Source organism: Neomonachus schauinslandi, chromosome 4 (genome assembly GCF_002201575.2).
Source record: "Neomonachus schauinslandi chromosome 4, ASM220157v2, whole genome shotgun sequence".
Lineage (NCBI taxonomy): Eukaryota > Metazoa > Chordata > Mammalia > Carnivora > Phocidae > Neomonachus > Neomonachus schauinslandi.
Window position 1 is genome coordinate 161973900 of NC_058406.1, and position 23366 is coordinate 161997265.

Sequence of the window (23366 nt, forward strand, 5' to 3'; positions counted from 1 at the left end):
CTATAAAAACTGAAAGATAGGAATTGACTGACAGAATAATACTCATTCAATCAACCAGTAAAGTAAGGTCATATTATGTTCACATTTAACTGATACGAATTCAATTCTACACTGGGCAAAATAAATAAATGAAAGTAATTTGGTAGCACATGACCTATAAAAAATCAAGCTAGCTCATCTGGTATTAACTAAAGAAACTGTTCTGACATTAGAGGAAAAGTGTCCTGTTAGAATTATTCAGAGACTATAGGTCTTATGCAAAATTATGTAGATGATCATTATGGGTGAGTTAAGGAATCTCATGCATGCTGTTGACTGTATGTGATTTCCTCCTTACATAGCAACTGTAGAACCTTAACCTTTGTAAAAAATGCAATTTCAATGAATGAATTGAGTGTATTTGACAGATATTATGCTAAATGTTTAAAAAGTAAAATTCTAGGAGTGTCAGCATATAAAAGATACAGAAGAAGGAATGATTATAATTTGAGATAAGTGACAAGAAGAGAAAAAAGTGAGAAATGATATGTTAGGAAGTGATACCAAAAAGTCATAAAACAGTGGCAACAGAAGGAAACTATGAGAATGAGAGGAAGAAGCAGCAAAACAGAAATTTGTGCTACTCTTAAGACCCTAATAAATCCAGTAATTCAGGTCATTTCATTACATAATTTTTGGTAAGTGGCGGTGGGGTGTCTACAAATGTGAACATAAACGTGTGTGTGCATGTGTATTTCTGTGTGTATGTGACTTAACTATGTACAATTTTGCCACTTACATATATTATATCATTTAATTATAAACTAACCCTATAAGGTAGACATTTATCACCTCTATTTCAGAGATGAGAAAAGTAAAATTCAGGCCAATGATGAGACTTATCTAATGAGGAAGAGTAATGAATTATGCTCTGAAGCCAGAAATCTGACTTCAAAGTTGGCATGTTTAAACTCATAATGAGCATGAACTATGTGAGATATATTTTATATATGGAATCTCATTCACCCTCCCAACAACTCTGCTCTGCAGACATAATGATCTCCATTTTAAAAATAAAGATACTGAGTCTCAAAGAGCATATGTAACTTGTCCAAAGACAGAGAGCTATAAGATGTGACAGGCTGAAATTAGAATCCAAGTTTGTCTGACTTCATATGTAGTTTGAAATACAGAATGATGCAAAATTTATAAAAATAAAATCAGTTTCCTTACTAATAAATCAAAGAACATTTGCTTTCATCCACAAATAATCTAAGATGTATTTAAAAATTAATATTAAAAACCACTGATTATTAGTTGCATTACTTTTTACATTAAAAGGATTACATTTAATTTACATCAAATCTGCTACAGTAGATTCCATTCTTTAGAAATCCATTAATTTGCTTTTACTTTTATTTTAATCAGTACTTTTTCCTTCCCTTTTTGAACACACATTGGCTACTGTAAAATCTCTCTAGGTGACCAGCATGTCTATGTGTCAGGAAAGGAAATGTCTGATTTTCCTTTCTCATTTTTTTTGGCCACATGACATCCCAAGAATAGATTTAATAGAACAAACTGATGGCTTATAAAGAGGACCGAGATCGCCATGCAACCTTCTGGACCATCTTTGCTAGGGTTCTGCCAGCAAACGTGTAATATTGTTGGCATCTGGGGACTAAAAACCCCTGTAGCAAGGAAAGGACTATTTTGGGGCACCAAAAGCAAAAAATAAATAAACAATTAAGTGGACACTGTTTTTCTTTCTAAACTGTCGTTCTCAAAGAGCTCAACTCTAATTTAACCGATCAGTATGCTAGAAAGAAGAAATATTTTGTAAAGAAACAGACACCTTGCCAATGCTGGCATCACCATTCTACATCAAGGTTAAACACAAGGTTTAGTACTTCACTTCTGATGACAATGTTCTCTCAAATAAGTTGAAGATCTTGGACTTGTTTCAGAAGAGAGAGAAGGAGGATATACAGGTAATACCAGGTTATAAGAAATTGGACTGGAAGCATCAGCTTATTTTATATATCAGCAGAAACGTTAAGTCAAGATGTGATCCAAAAATCTTGGTATGATAAAATCCATGTCCTTCTGCTAAAACACTTTGTCATTCAGACCCACACATTCATTGCAGCTGTAGCAAATCCTTTACCGTGTAACACAACGCTGTAAATCTAAATTGCAGAAGTCTGAACTTTCAGCCTCTCTCCCATACTGTACTGCTCACTAAATTTCCTTGGCTTATCCAACCATAAACAGAGCTTAACCTGGGTGAGATCCAGCTGGACCTTAGATCCAAAACCTTTAGAAGCCAGGTAAGTGACTTCTAAGACTTGTGATCAGGGAGACGTGAAGGCAGCAAAGGAAACATTGTCTTCTCAGTGCCAATGCCGAACAGATTGTCAGGCTGACAAGATGAGCTGAAATGTCCTTTGCTGTCTTTTCATATTCACTGCTGTCCCAGATACTAGGTACTTAAAACCAAAATCTTTTCTTCCTGGAAATGTATTTTAAAAAGTATAAAACAATATGATTGTTTGGTACATACTTTTCTCATTATTATAATAGTTCTATATTTGACTTTATGCATATTTTACAGAGCACACTTTGCTTCGTGCTATGGGTAATTTCCCATTTTATGTAATTCCCATTTTATGTAATTCCAACATGAAGGCACTTGCAAGGTTACTGGATGTACTTATTTTTAAAAATTAAAAACAATCCTGTTTTCATTTTTATATTGTTGTTCACCTGTGTACTTGACTGTAAATTCAGATTGAGTAAAATGACCTCAAAATTTTATTATTACAAAACTACTATCTAAAAAGAATTACAGGGTAAAGCACTTCATGAATAGTGAATATTTTCATTAAAAAAAACTAACATTTTTGAATAGCATGTAGCAGAAAATAAAGCATGTCTGGAATGAAATACTATACGATGAGATGAATATTACTTACCAAACTCCTTGGGAACTGCTATAGAATAAACACAATTATGTCCAACACTGTAATTTTTTGGATAGTTTGGCGATAGAACAGTGCCTTCTGAACCTGTTGAACGACTTCCACAGGGTGCTAGGAAGTAAAAATGACAAAAAATATTTTTAGAAAAACTTTAAAAAATCATATGATGAATATTTTCATGATATAAAATTATAGCTATTGAATTTTAAGGTATAGGATTTGTTTCCATCTTTTAACAAGATCCACTGTTGTCAAGTATTTTAAAAATAAATTGTGGCTGAGGGTTCCAGAGGGGAGGGGGCTAGGGGGATGGGTTAGCCTGGTGATGGGTATTAAAGAGGGCAGGTACTGAATGGAGCACTGGGTGTTATATGCAAACAATGAATCATGGAACACTACATCAAAAACTAATGATGTAATGTATGGTGATTAACATAACAAAATAAAATTAAAAAAAATAAACTACACATGGATCAGTAATCTAAATAAAAAAATAAAAATAAATTGTGGTCATATAAAACTTTAAGTATTCAGATTCACTCTTCTCAGAAATAAAGTAATTTAATAATATCATAATGTTATCTCTAGAGGTAATAATGGTGGCCCTGCTTTCATTTATGGTAAAAATGTAAAGATAATCATCTTTTTTATAATGATGAGAAATCACATATGCAGGTGGGAAATTGTTTTACTCACTGCCAGGCTTTGACACTGTACTCAAAATCAACCTTGATTATGCTGCCACCAAATTAAGTATTTTTATACATGGGTCGGGACGGCTATACAAATACATTCACTCACTCATCTAAGTAAGATACTCTCACCAACCTTTATCCATTTATATGATTTACCTTTGAATCAGAAGAGTTGCTGATGGTGCACAGAGGCAGGTTTTTTGTTTTGTTTTGTTTTGTTTTTTTGCTATCTCAGCCCCAAACGTGCTACGTTCCTACAAAAGGTGAGGGTGAAACCAATGTTTCTGGCAAATTTGTAGATGATGGTTCTTCTGTTCACAAGATAGGGGAAATACATTAGGTTTTATAGTTCTGGGCTATGAGACAGACCCCGGCTACTGATGGAGATTTAGGTATTGAAAACATAAAGATGATAGTTGACAGTCTCTAAGTGAATGAGATCACCCAGAAAACTATGTAGAATGAAAAAAGATGGCCAAAGAGGAGGTCTGGGGAACGCCAAGGTTTAGGATCAGATAGAGCGCGGCAACGGAGAAAATAGTGTCTTGGAAGCCAAGGGAGAAGAAGAAATTAAAAGAAAGTGTTTAACAGGGTTAAGTGTTGCAAATAACGTGTGGAAATAAATAAAAAAGGAGTCTGAGTAGATTTGGCGACCTGGAGTACCGCAGAGCAGTGGCTTCCCTATGCCCGCCCACGATTTTCTGGAGGGCTTCTGCCGAACTGCGGGCCTGCTGGCTCCGCCCCTAACTCCCGAGGTAGAATGAGCTTCCCTGATTGGTGAGCCCAGGACGGGAATTTCTACTTTACTGCAGATTGGGCGCCATTCTGCTTAGAGAGCACGCTGGCTGGTCTGCTTCTCTACCGTGTATTCCAGGGCGAGTCTGGTGAAAAAGTAGCCGCGATTGTTGAGGGACACCTGTAGCTGCGTAGGAAGCCTATTGATTCAGCTCCTCTGCTTTGATCCATATTAAAGCAAACAGTTCGCTTTCCTTCAGCCTATCCCTTAATCGGCTTTCAACGTGTGCAGAGAGGACTCCCAAGCAAAACTGAGAATTTTTGGTATCATTAATACAGCAGTTTCAACTAGAGCAGCTTTCTGCACGTTACAGCCAGCAAACCAAATCCAGCCCGAAACGAGAGATTTTTTTTTACATTCTTAGAGTTACAAAACAAAACTAAGTTAGAGTATGCGACAGAGACGTATGTGGCCAACAAATCCTACAATACCATCTGGCCCTTTACAGAAAAAAAGTTCGCTAACCCTTGCAGTAGAGAGATGGTATCTAGATCGTAGTTGGATAAAGAGTAAGTGGTATATAAAGAAATACAGAAGTATCAGAACTTTAATTATAAACTAAAGGAGAATGTAGGGAGCCGTTAGGCAAAGGGCAAAGCTGAGTGAGTTTTTGTTATTGTTTTAACGGGGAGGAAGGATTCATTACAAAGGGACAATCCGGAGCAGACCCAGAGTCTAGGAAAAGATAAGATCAAGAACAAAAGTCGAGTGATTAGCTTTTGAAAACTGGAGTGACACTCTTCTGTGCTCTGAGAATAGGGTTGAAGGAGACTAGAAATGCATAGATTCAAGTTATACATTGGGAATTTATTGGAGTTAATGCCGGATTTTCCTTTTAAAGAGAGCTGGATGCAGTCAGTGATGTGTTAGGTGACTGGAGAAGAGTCCTGCCAGTGTGAAAAAGCAAATGCTTTTCATGGATTCCTGGCCAGAGTTTAAAATATAGCAATATATTTAAAACACATACATACAATCCAAACAAGTCTTACATTGCGTTGGGTGGCTAATGAATGTTCTGCCTTTTAATGTTCTATTAAACGGTAATAGAGTTAAACATACAAACTTAGAACTCCACAGAACAACAAATTGACAGTGATGATGATCACCAAAGATGCATTGCTCTCATCACTCATTATTGTTTGAGATTAGTCAGGTGTGTTCTTAGTTCAGCACTGATAACTTTATTCAGCTGATAATACTACTGATGAGAGAATCATTCAAGAATGAGTAGTATGTTTTATGTTAACTTTCCTTCTGATTTTAAGGTACTCCAAAATTACAATACTTTTGAGTGTATGTGACAGTAGTTCCTATTTTTATATTTGGAAAGTATGAATAGAAACGAGAGCTTCTATCTCAAGTTCAGCTTTGTGACTTAGTCATGAACATTCTGCCATTCCACATTAATATGCATCTGACAGCCTCAGTTTGCTTTTTATATTTTATTTTGCATAATGGACATCTAGGACAGCTTTTTAAAAAATACCATTTATAAATATAAGAAAATGTGAAGTTTTTTTTAAGACACTGATGAATATATATAAGGTTGCAGTATAATCACATGTTCTTAGGGTAATTAATACTATGTTAGATTCTGTTATTTGGACTAGTAGCAATAATTTTACGTTTCTTCTGGTCAGTGCTTACCACATGTCCTTGTTGATAATTATATTGAATACTGTAGTGATTGACAGTATTTTATGCAGTATGCAAATAATATAAAAAAGAGAAAATTAACTGTGCTTTGAGATACAAATTTATTTTAATCTGTCTATGTTTCTAAAAATCTAAATGCAATAATGACTAAGCCAGAGCAACTTTACTAATTCTCCTAATATTGGTTCCTGGAAGCTTTTCATATTCTCTCTTCCTGTTTTAATTTCATCTTATTGGCTAGTACAGAAAGGGCAGCCTTTATTTTTCTGGCTCTGTTAACAATCAGTAGAAGTTAGAAGCCAGCCAAGACTTTGAATGCTATGTTTATTTTTCCCATTTGACTTGTACCTGTGGGCTATTTGTCACACTGGCTGTGTTTCTCAAAACAGCCCATATCCCTTGGAATGCAGTAAATGTAAGAATTCACCTGTGTCTGTTCCTGATTATAACTTATTTGATACATATGACTTCTCTTAAATCTATATTTAATAACACTGTTGTAGAACACATGAATTAGGAGAAGGAATGGTTCTATGACTAAGTAAGTTTGGGAACTACATGGGTAAAAGAAAAAGAGTTTTTTACTATATGGCCTCACTGATACTTTAGTAAGATCTGGGGAATGTCATGTTCTTACAAAATTATTTGATCATGGAGACTGTTTCAGTATAACATCTCACAGGACCAATGTTCCCTAGAACACGCTTTGCAAAATGCCAGATTGATGATTCCAGAATGTGCTATCACTTGGCAATAACTCTAACATTTATATTATTGCCTGTAATTGATTATAATTTTGTAGTACTAAAGAACTGTTTTATGTATGCACATAGAGCCAAAGTATTTTAAAGATTTAAAATGTCAGACTTAGCCTATTATAAAGTACTATTATTCTTGACACGCTTTCCCTGACCCTTGGGGTCCAATACATCAATTTGTTGCTTGTTCCCTTACATAGCTTATCAGTCTCTCTCTCCTCTCTACCACTCAAAATGCCACAGTCCACACTCTCAACAGTTTCCACATGGGCTTTTCCATTGGACAACTAGCTCCACTCATCCCCGAAAGTTCTCACCACTGTTAACAATTTTTCTAACAGACAAGTCTTACATTTCTCTTCTCTTCCTAGAACAGTTCTGATAAACATTATGTTCTCCATAAATGTTTGTGGGATGATTGAATGATCTATGCTTGCAAGACCAGGCAGGCTACTATAAAATGTTGTTCCAGAGTCATCACATAACACAAACATTTCATTTTGTTGAAATTACCCCAGATATTCACTTAAATCCAAGACAGAGTGGAGACATACCCTCTTTTACTAAATCCATATAAGCCTACTTTTTTTCTTTCTGTGATTAAAATCTTCTGGTTATTAGGAATCACTGTTGCTTTACATTTAGAGGCAATATTATGTGAAAGATATGTATCTTTAAACATTGGAAATATGTTCAGTGACAGAACTCTTAACAATATGAGAGCCACATGGATACTGAGTTCCCCTGGAGGAATAGCAAACTCATGCCTACCATTTTACAGTAGCAAATCCATGCTAACATTTTATCAGTCTGGAGCATACCTTTTCTTTTTTTTTTTTAAGGCTTTTCTTTATTTATTTGACAGAGAGAGACACAGCGAGAGAGGGAACACAAGCAGGGGGAGGGGCAGAGGGAGAAGCAGGCTTCCCGCGGAGCAGGGAGCCCGATGCGGGGCTCGATCCCAGGACCCTGAGATCATGACCTAAGCCAAAGGCAGATGCTAAATGACTGAGCCACCCAGGCGCCCCTGGAACATACCTTTATTCAAAGAGTGACATCACTCACACAGTTTAATTTCATATGATTTTTCTTGTTCTCATTTTTCTGTTTGTTTTTTAAAAATTCTCTTTGGCTGAATTTATATGGCTTGATTTGTATAAGTAAAATGTGCGCATACTGTAACTATTCCCTATATGTGTGTTTCACTTTTGCAATATGAAAGAGGGATACAGTAGACAGATGCGGTATTTCCAGGGAAATCAGAGGATGAGTCTGCAACTGGGTTTCAAGACTTCTAGTCATTTAGTGAAAAGGACTTCCCTCCTATGGTTTGATCATGTGTGTGGGATGGAGGAGGAAGACTGAAGAAGAAGGAGAACAAGAAGTAACCTCCCAGTAAGTGAAATAGAAGAATCCCAAACCATTTTTATGGAAAAGGTACTATTTGAATGTCCACATATCTTAGAGACTTCATAATACATGCAACACAGCCTTGAGCTACTTGCAATTTCAAATCTGTCTTTTCACTTGTGTAATGTATAATTTATTATCAAATATACTCTATAATGAAAATTATTATATAATATATAAATTTTTCTCAGAAAGCAAGTTAGGTACTTTTAAAAGTGATGAGTTCTTGTAGGTCACAAAAGAGCAATATGGTATATTAAATCAATAATTTACTAGATGTGGCCTGTGACTCCTTCAGTTTGAAAGAACTGCTGTACCTTACAAAAGTGCTGGCCCACTTCTGATAAATTACTTATGCCCTGATATAGCCTGATTGAATGTCACAAATCAAAAATCCTGGTATAGAAAGTGTTTGAAAGCTGTATCTCCCGTTGAGCTTTTTTTTTTTTTTTTTTTTTTTAAGAGAAGTCCTTTCGTAACCCTTAAACTTTGGAATTGAATTTATAATGCAGACAGCTAATATTCCCAGTATTGACTTGTAGATTAAAATTACTATTGCTTCTTCCCTCCTTTGTTTAAAACCTTGTTCTTAGTTTAAAAAAAAAAAAAACAAAACTAATTATTCAGCCATTCATTTCTTTTTCTTTTTTTTTTTTTAAGATTTTATTTATTTATTTGAGAGAGAGAGAATGAGAGAGAGCACATGAGAGTGGGGAGGGTCAGAGGGAGAAGCAGACTCCCTGCCGAGCAGGGAGCCCGATGCGGGACTCGATCCCAGGACTCCAGGATCATGACCTGAGCCGAAGGCAGTTGCTTAACCAACTGAGCCACCCAGGTGCCCACAGCCATTCATTTCTTTTTTTTCCAACCATTCATTTCATACTTCTCTTCATGTCTGCTATATAAGCAATTTATTTTGTTTATCTTAGATGATAAGCCTTCAATAAGGCTATTCTAGCATAATGGTAATAAATATTTCTTTAAATTATAAACTGTTACTCTAAGTAACTTATTTATTTTGATTTTCATTTTCTTCTCCATCAGTTCTGCTACATTCACATTTATTTATCTGGAAAACTAAAGATAATATTGCCATGAGTTTCCTATTGCCTCATCTATTCCCCTAAAAAAAACAAAAAACACAAACAAAAATCAGTCTTTATTACTTGTGAATTAATTTTGTGGTAAAATTCCACACTCTTGTTTAACACTAAAAAAAAAAAAAATTCATCTCCATGTTGTAATCAGTGGCTTGTAAACCATTTTAATCACTCACTCAGTAAACTTAGTAGGATATGAGCTTCTACATCTGTCACCTCACTGATTGCCTGAACTCACTCATTTTATTTTGCTGGCTAGGAAGGCCTTCCCTTCATGCCCCAGTGCTCGATGAGCTGTGTTCTCCAACAGAGTGTGTTCTTAGAGAAAGAAGAATCATCCTATGACATAGACCTATGAATAAATAGCTATATTCCTTGGATAGATTTGCCATGCTACCATATATAAATTCTACTAATACTATGGGTGTTAGTAGTTTATCTGTGATACCATGTCACTCATTTTTAACCTCATTTTCAAGATTGAGGTATAATTCACATACCATAAAATTCACCCTTTTAAAGTATATAATTGAGTGTTTTGGTTTTTTTAGCATATTCACAAAGTTGTATAACCAACACTCTATCTAATTTTAGAATATTTCTGTCATCCCCGAAAGAATTCTTATATTCATCAGCAGTCAGTCCCTATTTCCTATACTCCCAAGTCCCTAGCAATCACTAATCTATGATTTTGTAGAAAAATGTATATGGGAAGATAAATTCTTAAAATGATTTTAGCTGAATTGTTGATGTTTTTTAAAAACTAAAATCCCCTTTCATTGCTTAGTTTCTGATTTCTAACTCATTGATTTTAAGTGATGGCAGTCTTTTATTGTTTAAAAAATTGTTTTAAAACAGCTAATAGTACAAAATGAGCTTAGAGGGGGAAAAAATCATCTGTGACAATTTATTACCCCTGCCTGATTACTTCACAAGCATTGATTTCTCAGGAAAGTCTTCCCTGTCTTCCAGACTAGTTCAGAGGATCACATCATACAGCATTCCATTCCGTTCAGGACACTGATTACAACTTGTTTTATATTTATATTCATATTTTTTTTATATAAAGCCACTTATTTATATAGGGTCTGTCTCTCTTAACTCCAAAAATCTATTAAGTCAAAGTTTCTATTTCTTTTTATACACCATTTATACCTCTGGAGCCTAGGACAGTGTCTGTTTATACAATGGACTTCTAATAAATATGTTATAAATATTAGGAAAACTAAAATATACAGTATATTACTATCTTGCTGCTGACTAAATGCATGGAATGTAAAACTCAGATTCTTCAAACCATTTGCTTAGGGTAGCATAGTAAATGCTGTATAAAACCCAAAGCTTTGGAATCTACAAGATTTAGTTTTGAATCCCAGCTTCACTATTTACTGACTATTTACTTCTAGCTTTGGAGGAGAGGAAATTTCAAACTGGAACTGGAACAGGAAATGTCTGATAGATATGCTATATGGTGTGGGCCTAGATAAAATGAATTAAGCAACTCTCTGGCCCCACGGAATCTTCTGGAGGTGATATAATGTGGGTTTCATAAAGGCCTAAGGAGGATGAACTAATCTCATCAATCCCAGGAACGAATACAAAGTTTAGAGAAAGGGCAGGAGGAAACTTCCCTGGTGTTTCTGCCAAGCTCTTCCCTTGAGAGAGAGAGGAATGCCATTTAGTGATTCTCCCAGAGCATTGTTCCTTCCAGGAGGAGCTCTGGCTTTTATTTTCCTCTCCTCTTCATTTCCCTACTCCATCCCAAAGGCAGAGGGACCTACATCTTCAATTCAGCTGTTGTCTCAAGAGGTGGTATGTGTGTGGGTGTGTGCGGGGGGGTGGTTTGGGGTCACTATGCTCAACTGTTAACAATCACTGTGGATGTGGTCTTCTAATTTTGCACTCCTTATCCTTTAGGAGTCCAGGGGGAAACAAGAGCCAATGTTAATAGTGAAAAGGAGGAAAAATTGGCCCATCTTCTCTTCCTTAAAGCTCAGGGATTCTTTTTTCTTGTTTCATGAATTTGGATGGGGAAAAAATGTTTATATTTTCCAATTCTTATGGAAATTTTTTTCTAACTGAATTTTACCATTTCATTTAATTTCAAACGTAGGCAGCAAACCACTGGGACTTTGTCACCAACAGGAATTACAGATGTTTTTATATTACATTATAATTGTTGCAGATACCTCAAGTAGTTATTAGATTTGCTAGGACTTATAATTTAAGGCAATAATTAGGAAGCAATATATTATTACATCAAAATTTGTTTTTTCAATTATAGATTTTAAGTGCTTGGATAACTATGTTTCAGTATAATCAGTTTATCTTTCATGCCCATGTGCTTTATTATATTTTATACACCTTAAAAGATAATTCTAGGATAGGATTCATCATCACACAAAAAAGAAACCCTATTCTAATTAGATTCCTCCCAACTCACCTCTTTTTACCTTTGTAATTTTTTGTCTTCTCTTTTCCTTATGGGGGCTTGGCTCAGGGATTGTTGCTTTGGCCTATGATGATCTGGAAAGTATTAGTTGCATTGGAGAACCCTTTCCTTCTTGCTCTTTTGTCTCTCTTCCTAACAGGACAGATCAATTCTTCCCTGAATCAGAGAGGTCCTAAAACTCAGATTAGGAACGTGGGGAGAAATACCCTGTCTTGGGGTTGGCTTAGGCTTGAAGCTATTTAGAACCTGATTATGGTTCAGATTTACTCACTAACTCTCCCATACATTTCAATCTGACTGGTTTTGGGATTTGGGATTAAGAATTTATTCCCTATTGCACAGAGAGCTCTGTATTGTCTTTTTTTATGTGTATGTCTTGAAGTGAAAGATTATCTGGCTGAATATAAGTGTAAAATGAAATGTTCTATGTTTAATAAAGGGGAAGAAAGCAGCAACCTCCTTTAGGGTGTCTCTTTTAAAACATAATAGGCCCATCTTTTTGATTTTACAGTGCAAGACTGCTGGCCTTCTGGAAACATACTTCAGAAATTAACTAAGGGTTCTTAAAAAGTGTAGTCACAAGGTATACAGAGACAAGTTACACCGGTATGTCTCTCAAGGAGATAAAAGAAGAGTTATTTGTTCTTTCTTTATAAATTTGTATGAGATTCTGTCCAGTCTTTGTAGCATCTTTCATAGGCAGCCTGCCATGCTCATTACATTCCAAATATGCTTATTCAATAATAAACCTGCTTTCTTTCTCTCTGGGTTTTGTGGGTTGAACTTTTTAGTAGTATATTTGTTTTGCCAACAAAAGTAAAGATTTGGCTATCCTTAGATCTGTTGTTTTATTTTCCTAATGCCATTCCTTACTTAATACAGTTTGATTCTCAACATGACTACGAATAATTACTGTTGTATACTTTACTTTCTTTATCTGTAAGGAGAGAAGCTCTGGGTTGATTCAATTTTCTGTATAAATAATTTTTCTGTTTTTCTGTAAAAACGTGTAACACATTAGGGAGGCATGTTTGAAGTCTGACTTAAATATAAAAACTACATGGTGGTGGAGAACGGGGGTTTCTAAGCACAATGAGAGGCCATGCAACTACCATTCTGGAGGCATGGCATAGTGGCTGAGATGCCAAAGGCAGAAAAAATAAAAATGGTTTAAATATGAGCTCCAAGTCAGTGGTCACAAGAAAATATGTTTTGAATTATAAGCACTGATTTGCAATTAAATTGCTTCTTACATAGGCGACTCTACATAGTATGCTCCAGAATTCATAGCAGCAGGGATTTATTTATAACAATGCTAATGATTCTCTAGACTAGCATGCAGGAGACCAACTGGAGTGATAACGTAAGTAAGAGTGCCTGGAAATAGCAGGTGCTCAATCACATTAGCTTCCCTTCCAGTTTCATTTTAAATAATATTCCACCGCCCCATATGAAAATGAAACATGCTTTGGTTTTATCTCAATACTACTTTAAATTTTTAAAATAGAAAAATACATTTGGGGTGCCTGGCTGACTCAGTTGGGAGAGAATGTGACTCTTGATCTAGGGGTCATGAGTTCAAGCCCCTCATTGAGCCTTAGAGCTTACTTAAAAAAAATAGAAAATACATTATACTTCTTTGTAGAACATGATTCTGATACATAATCTGTATATTATGTCTGTGAACAAAATTCCTATGTATAGCTAATGAAAGGCAGATATTTGATGATACTCAGAAATAATTTACCACTAGGCCTTTGTTTTATGAGTCTTTCATCCACATGCTTTAATTATGTCACATATTCAAATGCTAAATGGCTCAGTATATTAGATTACATAACGTCTGTATTCATTTATAATGCAATGGGACTCCAGACTTGTTTCAAATCTCAAAAAAATTCTATAAACCTTAAGGACATTTGGAATAAGAGATTAGCCCAAGGCAAGCATGCTGTTTAAGCAGAAGATCTGGAATAAAAGTTGAGTTATCTACTCCATACACTAAAGCAGTATGATTTAATTAAAAGTAGGTCATATGATGTTACTAATGAGAGATAACTGTAAAGTTGGAGAGCTACAATTATAAAATGAACTTTTTATTTTTTATTTTATTTGTTCCAAATTTTCTCTTCAGTTGATAGTGCAAAGGACTTTCCATTTATTTATTATTATTATTTTTTAAAGGTTTTATCATTCCACATAGAGTTGGAAGTTGAACAATGAATGGTACCAGATGACTACTGGATGTCTAATCATAACACTCTTGTGTATGTACTTTGGACAGACTTATAGTTATCAGTGACTGAGTTACATAATCTTTTTTTTCCCCCAGAATCTAGGACTACATTAGCATGAGAGAAACAAAGGGATTGAAAATAATGGTACAGATGTTCAAAATAGCTCACACTGACTATATCTGTTAGGGTATCTGTGTAAAGTTGTGTTTCAAATGAAATGCAAAAATGCATTTCAGATGAACGCTTTTTATTAGTTATTGGTAGGAATTTACTTTTTCTTAATTCTCATACTTAGCTTGGAGGAAGATTTCAGAAATAAGTGGGGAACCCAAAATCTTACCACTTATTTTTGATGCCATGCATCCATTCATGAAACATTTAACCACCTGCAATATGCGATAAATGTTAGGTTCCAGAGATATAAAAAAGATCAATGCAAGGTCATTAATCAGCCTCTCTAGAGGGCAGTGATTAAGACTGGACTCCAAATCATGACTGGCAGGCAACTATGACTTTGAACAAGTGACTGAACCTGTCCTTGTGTCTTGGTTTCCTCATCTGTAAAATGAGAATATTAGTATCCCCTAATTCATGGAATTGTAGTAAGGCATAAAATAATATGTATACAAAACTTCAAACTGTTCTCAACACAGACAAGTTATTATCTCTTCTCAGTCCTCTCTATGGGCTTGCCCAGTTCAGCTGCTTGAAATTCTATCTACTTTCTCTGGTTTGCTCTTGCTTCTAAATGTTTATAAATGCTCAACCCTAGGTGTGAAACACAGCATCTCCTTATGTGTTGTACCTCACCTGGTTCCTTCTTATTTATATTTTTAATATTCAGTTCATGTGTCACTTTCATAAGGAAGACTTCTCTGATTTCACTTTGTGACTGGGTCAGAGGCACCTCCACACTGTGCTCTCGGCACTCTGTTTTTATTTCTAGCAATTGACCTCACCTGCTTTATTTCATCTGATTATAAATTCTCTAAAGGCAAGAACCATATTGAATTCGTAGTTAGTACAGGACCAGGCATATAATTGGTACTTTTGAATGCCTGAAAAAAAGGAATGTATGATACCATCTCTTCTATTCTCTCTAACATATTCTCCAAATATGTTTGTTCTTAGGGTCTTATTATTCTAATTAGCTGTCAGTTGAATGCTCACTGTATGCTATAGCAATGGAAAAGATCAAGAATACGGCATTGGTCCAGTTATAAAATAAATAAGTCATGGGTATGTAATGTATAGCATGATGATATAGTTAATAATACTGTCTTGCATATTTGGAAGTTGCTAAGAGAGTAGACTTAAAATTACTTATCATAAAAAAATTGTAAACTGTATGGTGATGGATGTAAACTATACTTATTGTGGTGAACATTTCACAATGTATACAAATATCAAATCATTATGTTGTATACCTGAAACAAATATAATGTTGTATGTCAATTATACCTCAATTAAAAAATACTATATTAGTACTATGGCTAGTACTCCCAAATTTGATGATTTACCTTTCAGAGTTCTAAGGCTCTAAAATAACTGGAGCTTTACACACACCAGAGATATCTTTACCAAGGACCTATTACTTCAACTTTAGATTTATTTGATTCCATCCTGGAAGCTTTAGGGAGCAAGGGGAGGGTAAATTGGAATGTTTATCTGCTACTAAGACATGCCTAAAGGAAATCTGAGAGCTTTAGCCAGAATGCTGGGGAAAAAGCTTCAGACAGAAAGGACAGCAAGTGCAAAAGCTTTGAGGCAGAAGTGTGAACAGTGATTTCAAGAAACATCTAGGAGCCTTTGTGGCCCAAAGAGTATAGTAAAGAGGTCAGAGTATATATAGGCAGATTAAGTGGAACTTGATGTTATAAGATCTATGGAGTTTACTCAGATTTAGAAAGCCAGTGGTGGATTTTGATATAATTTAACATACGTTTTTATTTATTTTTTTGTTTTTTAAGAGATTTTATTTATTTGCATATTTATTTAGAGAGAAAGAGAGCATGTGAGCTGGGGAAAGAACAGAGGGAGAGGGAGAGAGAGAATCCCAAACAGACTCTGAGCTGAGTGCAGAGCCCAACACAGGGCTCAATCCCATGACTCAGAGACCATGACCTGAGTCAAAATCAAGAGTCAAATGCTCAACCAACTGAGCCATCCTGGAGCCCCAATCTGACATATGTTTGAAAGATTACTTTGTTGTGTTTGTAAGAGATTTTATTGGGGAACATGGGAAAGGGAGAAACTAGCTAGAAGAGAGGTTAAGAGGTAAGAGATAGCTGATGCCCTAGGTCAGGGTAGAGGTGTGTTTATATAAACAGCTACAATGCCATTAGATGAAATAAATCAAGTAATAAACATTAAGGGAAAAATACGGAATCTGCCACTATTTGTGTTTCATTATCTTTACATAATATTGAGTCATTTTATGGATAAGAACAATAGGACTTCTACGTTAATCCAGTGTGTCCATAGATAACTAAAGTAACACAGAGTTTCAACAGACACTTGTCAAAGTGTGAAAAATAAGAAGGGAAGAAATTATTTTCCAAACACATTTTTTTTTTATGACAAAGTGAATTGCAGGTACAGATATTCTGTTTTGCTATCATTTAATACATGTGACATTCTCCATGAGATAAACTGCAGGGTTTCTCATCACTGAGCAGGACTTACCACAGGATGCTATCATTTTGGATCTGCTTCTGACAAACACAATCTCCCAGTGTCCAACATAAGCTCTTGAAAATATTTTCTTCAGATTTAAAATGTACACAATCTTAAACCATGATAAAAAAAAAACTATCTTCTAAAATAGACAAACTGTAAATTCTTATGGTTCAGTTCAGGTTAAAAATATTTACTGAGAGCCTGCTTGTATAAATTAATGCATTGAATGCTAAAAAGTTATATGTAGCCCAAGACCTTATGAGCTTATAGTCTTCCAGAGTGAAACATTATAAGAAAAATCAAAACATTGCATTTAAAGAGTTTACAAAGTATGGTCATATTGGTGTTCACTTTTATGTAAAAAATAAAATAAAAAGCTTTCCTTATTTTGGCACTTAGGGATTATAGTCTAATAGCTCCCTACTTACATACTCTAAAGCAAAACCTTTCAGTCAGTCCAAATTTCCTGCCCATGTTCTCAGAGACAGCAGTCAAAATTTTACTGTGGGGTAAGACTTAACATGAAAAGCAGCAGAGCCTGACAATCTAAATCTCAAGCATTAATGAAATTAAAAATAGAGGCATAAACAAATTAATATATGACAAAGGCAATTGCTAGAATGCACAAAAATAACTTAATTCTGGAATATTGAAGAGAAATAGAAATTATTAGAAGACTCATCTGAGGAATAGCAGAATAGAGGGTGGTGTGGGGCAGGTGACCATTGCTTTAAATTACTTTAAATGGAAACCTATATTATATTATTTTCTTTGTTATTACATGTATATTTTACTTTGATAAAAATGCAAAATATATCTTAACTTAAAAATGTATCCTTTTGAGTAACAAACCCTCTGGCTCTATTGCACATGCTTTACCCACTAATTTTGACTTTCAAAGTATTAAATTATTAAATCTGAAAGTCAGCCAGTTCTGTGTATTTTGGATTTCTGTATAATTACTATGAGGGAAAACAAATAGATACGTGTGAACGTGATCAAGAAACTAAAATATATTAAGTTCTCCTTATGAGACAGTAACAGCTTCAGAACCAAATGTATTTTTAATTTATTTTTTATATTTTATTGTGTTTATAATTTTTAAGTAAGCTCTAGGCACAATATGGGACTTGAACTCATGACTTCAAGATTAAGAGTTGCATGCTCTACCAACTGAGCCAGCCAGAAAACACAGAACCAAATGTTTTAAGTAAGTTATTTAATATAATTCTCCCAACAACCTTACAAATTATACAATATCATCTCATGATTAGATACACAAAATAAATTGTGTAAGGTCACAGCTGATTTTAGCTTTTCTCTTGTTTTTAAATCATTGTTTAGAGTTAAATAGACCTAGTTCTAAAACATGGACCTTTCCTTCCCCCTTTCCTATTCTAGAAATTATCAGTTGTGGTCATATTTTTAACATGGTTAAGGTATTTATGGTATTAATTAAGTTAATTAAGGTATTAACAAGCATAAGGTATTTATGGAATAACTTTTTTTCCATAGTATCTTGGTATTATGGGTAAAAGTCTAGTCATATCCAAGTCAATTGATAGTGAAGATTATCCTTAAGAAATTTAAAAAATACTAAACATTTGTGCTATTTTTAGGAGTAAATATGTATCCATATAATAACATTAATAAATTAGATTTAATTAATGTTAAAATGACAGAAATACACTAATTCCATTAAATATAACATGCAATGCAAAGTGCAATGCATGTTTTCCAGTGCTGTGATTCTTTTAGAACACTTTGAAAATCACATGTATTAATATTCCAGTATTTGCTGGGAAATTTACTAGGCCCTCTGTATGTGCTGCAATTAATTGAATATTCACAATAACCTACTGAATTAATAACTATGATCCAGTTTTAGGGATTTAAAAATCAAGGCTTGGCTTGCCAGAGGTCATAGATATAGTAAGAGGATTTGAACCCACGTCTACTCTTCCCTCTGTTTTGTTTGTAGATATGACTAGTCAACCAACGTGAAATATACTTAATTAGGCTATAATTGATCCCATGAAATTTTTTGGTTAGGAAGGACCATTTGTATATATTATGGCATATTCCATGCTGAAATTAATATTTCTATGACCTATCAATATAGAAATCTACTAGAAAGAAATAGGATTATTTTAGGCAGGCATATTCTTAGTGAATGCATACTATACTCTGGTGCTCCTGCCTTTTTCAGCTAAGTCACTGAAAACCATGTATTTAATAATTTATCCCAGTGATTAACAGCTATCCTTTTGATCTATGGTTTTCTGTATCCTTTGGTTTTTCTCTGTCAGGATTTTGGTTATTTCTTGTCTGGCTCCTGGAAATCTTCCATATTATTTTAATGAATTTTCTGGCTATATACAGATTTCTCTTTTGCATGGCTCTGAATTTTAAGACAATATAATCACTCTTTCTCTTAAGCTTTCTATAAACTTTCCTGTCATCAGTTATTTTTTTCTCTTTGGCAGAATTAAATCCAAAGTAATTATTTCTCCTTTTATTCCCTTTATCCTCTAATAGATGGAACCATCAATTAAGAATTAACTGGCTGTTCTGTTATTAACAGAATGACCATTTAATAGACATGTACCTTTTCTTTATTTCTTATTGCAACATTTTGAAATAAAGAATTTCAATTACCCCCATTTTAGAGATGAGAGACTCTAGAGAGGTTAGATGACCTATGAAAGTCAGAAATCATATGTATATAATTCTAATATGTGAAAATGTTATACAATGAGGAAAAATTACTATGTGTAACAGACACCAAAATTCCATACTTTTAATTATCAGTTCAAAATTATTGCTTTTTTTCACTGAAATTCACGGTAAGAAATATATATTATTTTATTTATATTTATTTATTTATTTATTTTAAAAGATTTTATTTATGTATTTGACACAGAGAGAGAGATAGCGAGAGCAGGAACACAAACAGGGGGAGTGGGAGAGGGAGAAGCAGGCTTCCTGCCGAGCAGGGAGCCCGATGTGGGACTCGATCCCAGCACCCTGGGATCATGACCTGAGCTGAAGGCAGACACTTAACGACTGAGCCACCCAGGCACCCCAATATACATTATTTTATTGCAAATATACACATACACATCTACATGTACTCGTACACACACACATCACATTGGTATATTCATTGTATTTTATTCATCTCTCTATATGTAGCTGAAAATAGTCCCACAAAATAATACTTATCTTTACCATGGTCTTTGAATTATAATATTTTTCTCTTCTTTTTATATATTTATGTTTTATTTTATTTTAATTATTTTACCTTATTCAACGTTATATCAATTATAAAAATGCTGGTCATGACCCAGTGAATTGATTTTATGACTCACTACTGGTGACCCCTGGTTTGGAAAATCTGCACTAGATGATATCATTTCCATGTCAGTTTTGTACAATGCATTAGGATCATTCAGCTGACCACAGAGTCTGTGGTAACTTTCCACAATGATATCATTGTTTCTCTCTCCTTACTGAACTGTTTTGTTTTTTTTTTTTTTTACTTTTCACTCTATCCCTATCCTCATAGAGTTGTATGCAAGCATATGATTTTTCAACATGCAATATTATTTTATTTAGTTATAAAATCCATCTTCAAAAGCTTGAAATAAAAATTTCCATGGTCTGCAATTGAACTGTACATTGCTTTATTTTAGGGTGTCCTGTTTTTCATTAAAATAATTTTTAAACCACTGTGTTGGATTTCCTATTTAACACTTAGGTATGGGTTTTGGAAAGACCATGGGTCACTAGGTCCATGAAGTGGCAATGGGTCCTTGTTTTGGAAAATCCTCCTGGAATTTATCCAGAAATATATATTCATGAACCGTCATCATCACAACCTGCCCCACTGTTAACTGGGGACTCCCACAGTTTCCCCTCTTGTGTTCCCTGGATCAACTTTTCAGAATTCTGAATGGGCTGTTCATTTACTATGGCTAAACGCCTAGCAAATTCTATGCCCTATGTGTGGGTGATGTCTCTGTGTCTGATGCCTCTTCAGTGACTTCCTTAATCTGAAAAACAGTAAGTCTCTTCCCCTTGAATATATTTTTCCTAAATTTTTCCCTAAGATCAGCAGTCTTCTGGCTATGATCACTGCCAGTTCCTGCATCAAACTGCATCCGAGGCCCTGGTCTCCTACTAACTCTAGCTGTGGCATATATGGCAACTTACATATCTGATATTTTGTTACTAAAACTAATTTTAGGTCTTCCTCCATTTTACTGTGTGCTTGAGTCTGTCCTCCCTCCCCACCCCCCCCCCCCGGCTAGAGCTGCCTCAGCAGCTCCAACATGGTTTTCACTTTTAGGCAACCTTAATTTTTAGGAGAAATGTGTAGTTTGGATAAAGATTTATCACCAGCTCTTGATAATATTTAAGTCACTGCATTTCTCTATTTTGTTGAAATGTCACTTTCTGTGTGTTCATTCTTCATTTACTCAGCCAATATCTTCTGAGCACCTAATCTTTTCAGGCACTCCTCTAAGTCCTGAACACAGAATACAACAGGCAATACCCTTATGCTCAGAGAGCTCGCCGACAATAATGTGTGCAGCGCTTTAGAGACACCTGGGAATACAAGCACTTTTCCGAAACCATTTTTTTAACGAATCTAATTTAAAAATCCTTGATAAAATCTCTGCATGGCCTATACCACACTTGTAGATTGAATGTCAAGTGGTTGATTTTTAAAAATATAGAAATGGCTTTAAATATTTCCTGATTCTGTCTAATAATAAAAACTCAGCAAAAAAATGTTTCTTACCGTGACAACTTGGTAAGGCTCTATTCCATCCAGGTCTTCCATCATCTCCCATGATACAGGTGAGTGTCGAATAACCTTGGAGAACATAACCAGCATCACAGTAATAGGTGACTGTTGACCCTAGTTTATAATCCATTCCAAGTCTTGTGCCATTCATTATATTGCCTGGATCAAAGCAGGACTCTCGAAGTTTTGCTGAAAAACAGTGTTGATATAAAATGAAATGCTTTAAGATACTATTTTCTTTGAAACCTTTAATATTTCTTCATTTCTATTTCTAAACAGATGGGAAAGTACCAGCACCCTTTCTGCTTCTGTTTGAGGGCTCAACGTACAAAGTAGCCCATAATCATACCTGACATTTTGCTAATTCATATTGATGAGTAAGAGAATAAAATTTTTCATTAGTCCTATTAAGACTCATATCTAATATACAGTCAAGCATAGAGTTTTAGAGTTTATTAAAAATTATTACGTGCTATAATCCATGCATAAATATTTTAAATGAATTATTTTGGAAAAGAAGGACTTATTTCTTTATTTAATATTTATTTAAAAGCTCTTCTCCCAAATAATGTATACTCATTCCTTGTGACTGAACCAGGAAATGATACTACTGCTTATGTTGAGCTCAGTTCATTTCACCACTGGGAGGAAGGTAAAAGTTTTCTCTACCCTGAAATCATTTCTTGTAACCCATCTCCTCTAGTCATTCCCCATTCCTATCAGAGGTCTGCCCATTATCAAATAGCAGCAAAATCTTTATGACATACAAACCAGGATCTTTTGGAGCAGAGAGTCTATGTTAAAGTCAAGTACTTTTATTTATTTATCTATCTATTTATTTTAAGATTTTATTTATCTGTCAGAGAGAGAGCACATGAGAGCACACAAGCAGGGAGAATGGCAGGCAGAGGAAGAAGCAGGCTCCCCGTTGAGCAAGGAGCCCGAGGCGGGACTCCATCCCAGGACCCTGGGATCGTGACCTGAGCTGAAGGCCCACGCTTAATTGACTGAGCCACCCAGGTGTCCAAAAGTCAAGTACTTTTAAAGTTAACACTAACAGACACATTGAACATTAAGTCCATTCACAACAAAGGAACTAAAAGTTTTCTGTGCACCCAGATAGTGAACTAAAGAGAGAGACAGAACATTTTGAAAATATGTAGAGAAACAGAAAGATCAGTTCATCCATTTTGGGGAATAAGCTCTAAAACAAATTGTTGTTAACAGATCTGGGCAATGCCTTAATATTTCTGTTTTATTATTATTATTATTATAGATTCCTTAAGAAATAGTACAAAAATGCAAGGGCCACCACAAGTTCAGGATAACAAATGTGATTTTCTACATTAGAATTTATTTTATGTTCATGGGAAGCCAGGAAGTGGGTGCATCTCTGCACATGACTCATGGAATCACTGGGATTTAAGTCAACAATATCTTAGTGTTTGGCTATCACAGAAATTATTTTATTGTAATATATCCAACTCTGATTAATTGCAACAGTAGGAATATATTTCTTCCATTCATAAAAGTTTACAGAGTTCAAAGTACTTCAACATTCATAGGAAATGAGGAGAAATTTGTGCTTTAGAAAGAACACTATACAAGATTTCTCCCAATTCAACTAAAGAGGAAATGGCAGAACCAAACATTTAGATGATTTAAATAGACTATCAAAGGGATGAAGTTCTGCTTTCTTTCTTTCCTTCTTTTTTTTCCAATAAGTACTTAAGAGCCCACACTACCCAATAAACTCTGGAAATATAGCAGTGGACAATCAGGATATATTCTGGCCAATGTGGCAATTACA

General features: G+C 34.8%; 1 protein-coding gene across 3 annotated transcripts in view; it reads right to left on the bottom strand.

The window, feature by feature from the left end:
* CSMD3 (CUB and Sushi multiple domains 3) overlaps positions 1-23366 on the bottom strand; it is a 1204765-nt gene that overhangs the window by 221590 nt on the left and 959809 nt on the right. For all 3 annotated transcript variants that reach the window (XM_044914284.1, XM_021688378.1, XM_021688377.1), the window contains 2 exons: positions 21551-21745; positions 2955-3071 (listed from right to left, as the gene is read on the bottom strand). In XM_044914284.1, coding sequence (XP_044770219.1) covers positions 2955-3071; positions 21551-21745 — 312 coding nt within the window. The remainder of the gene's footprint in view (positions 1-2954; positions 3072-21550; positions 21746-23366) is intronic.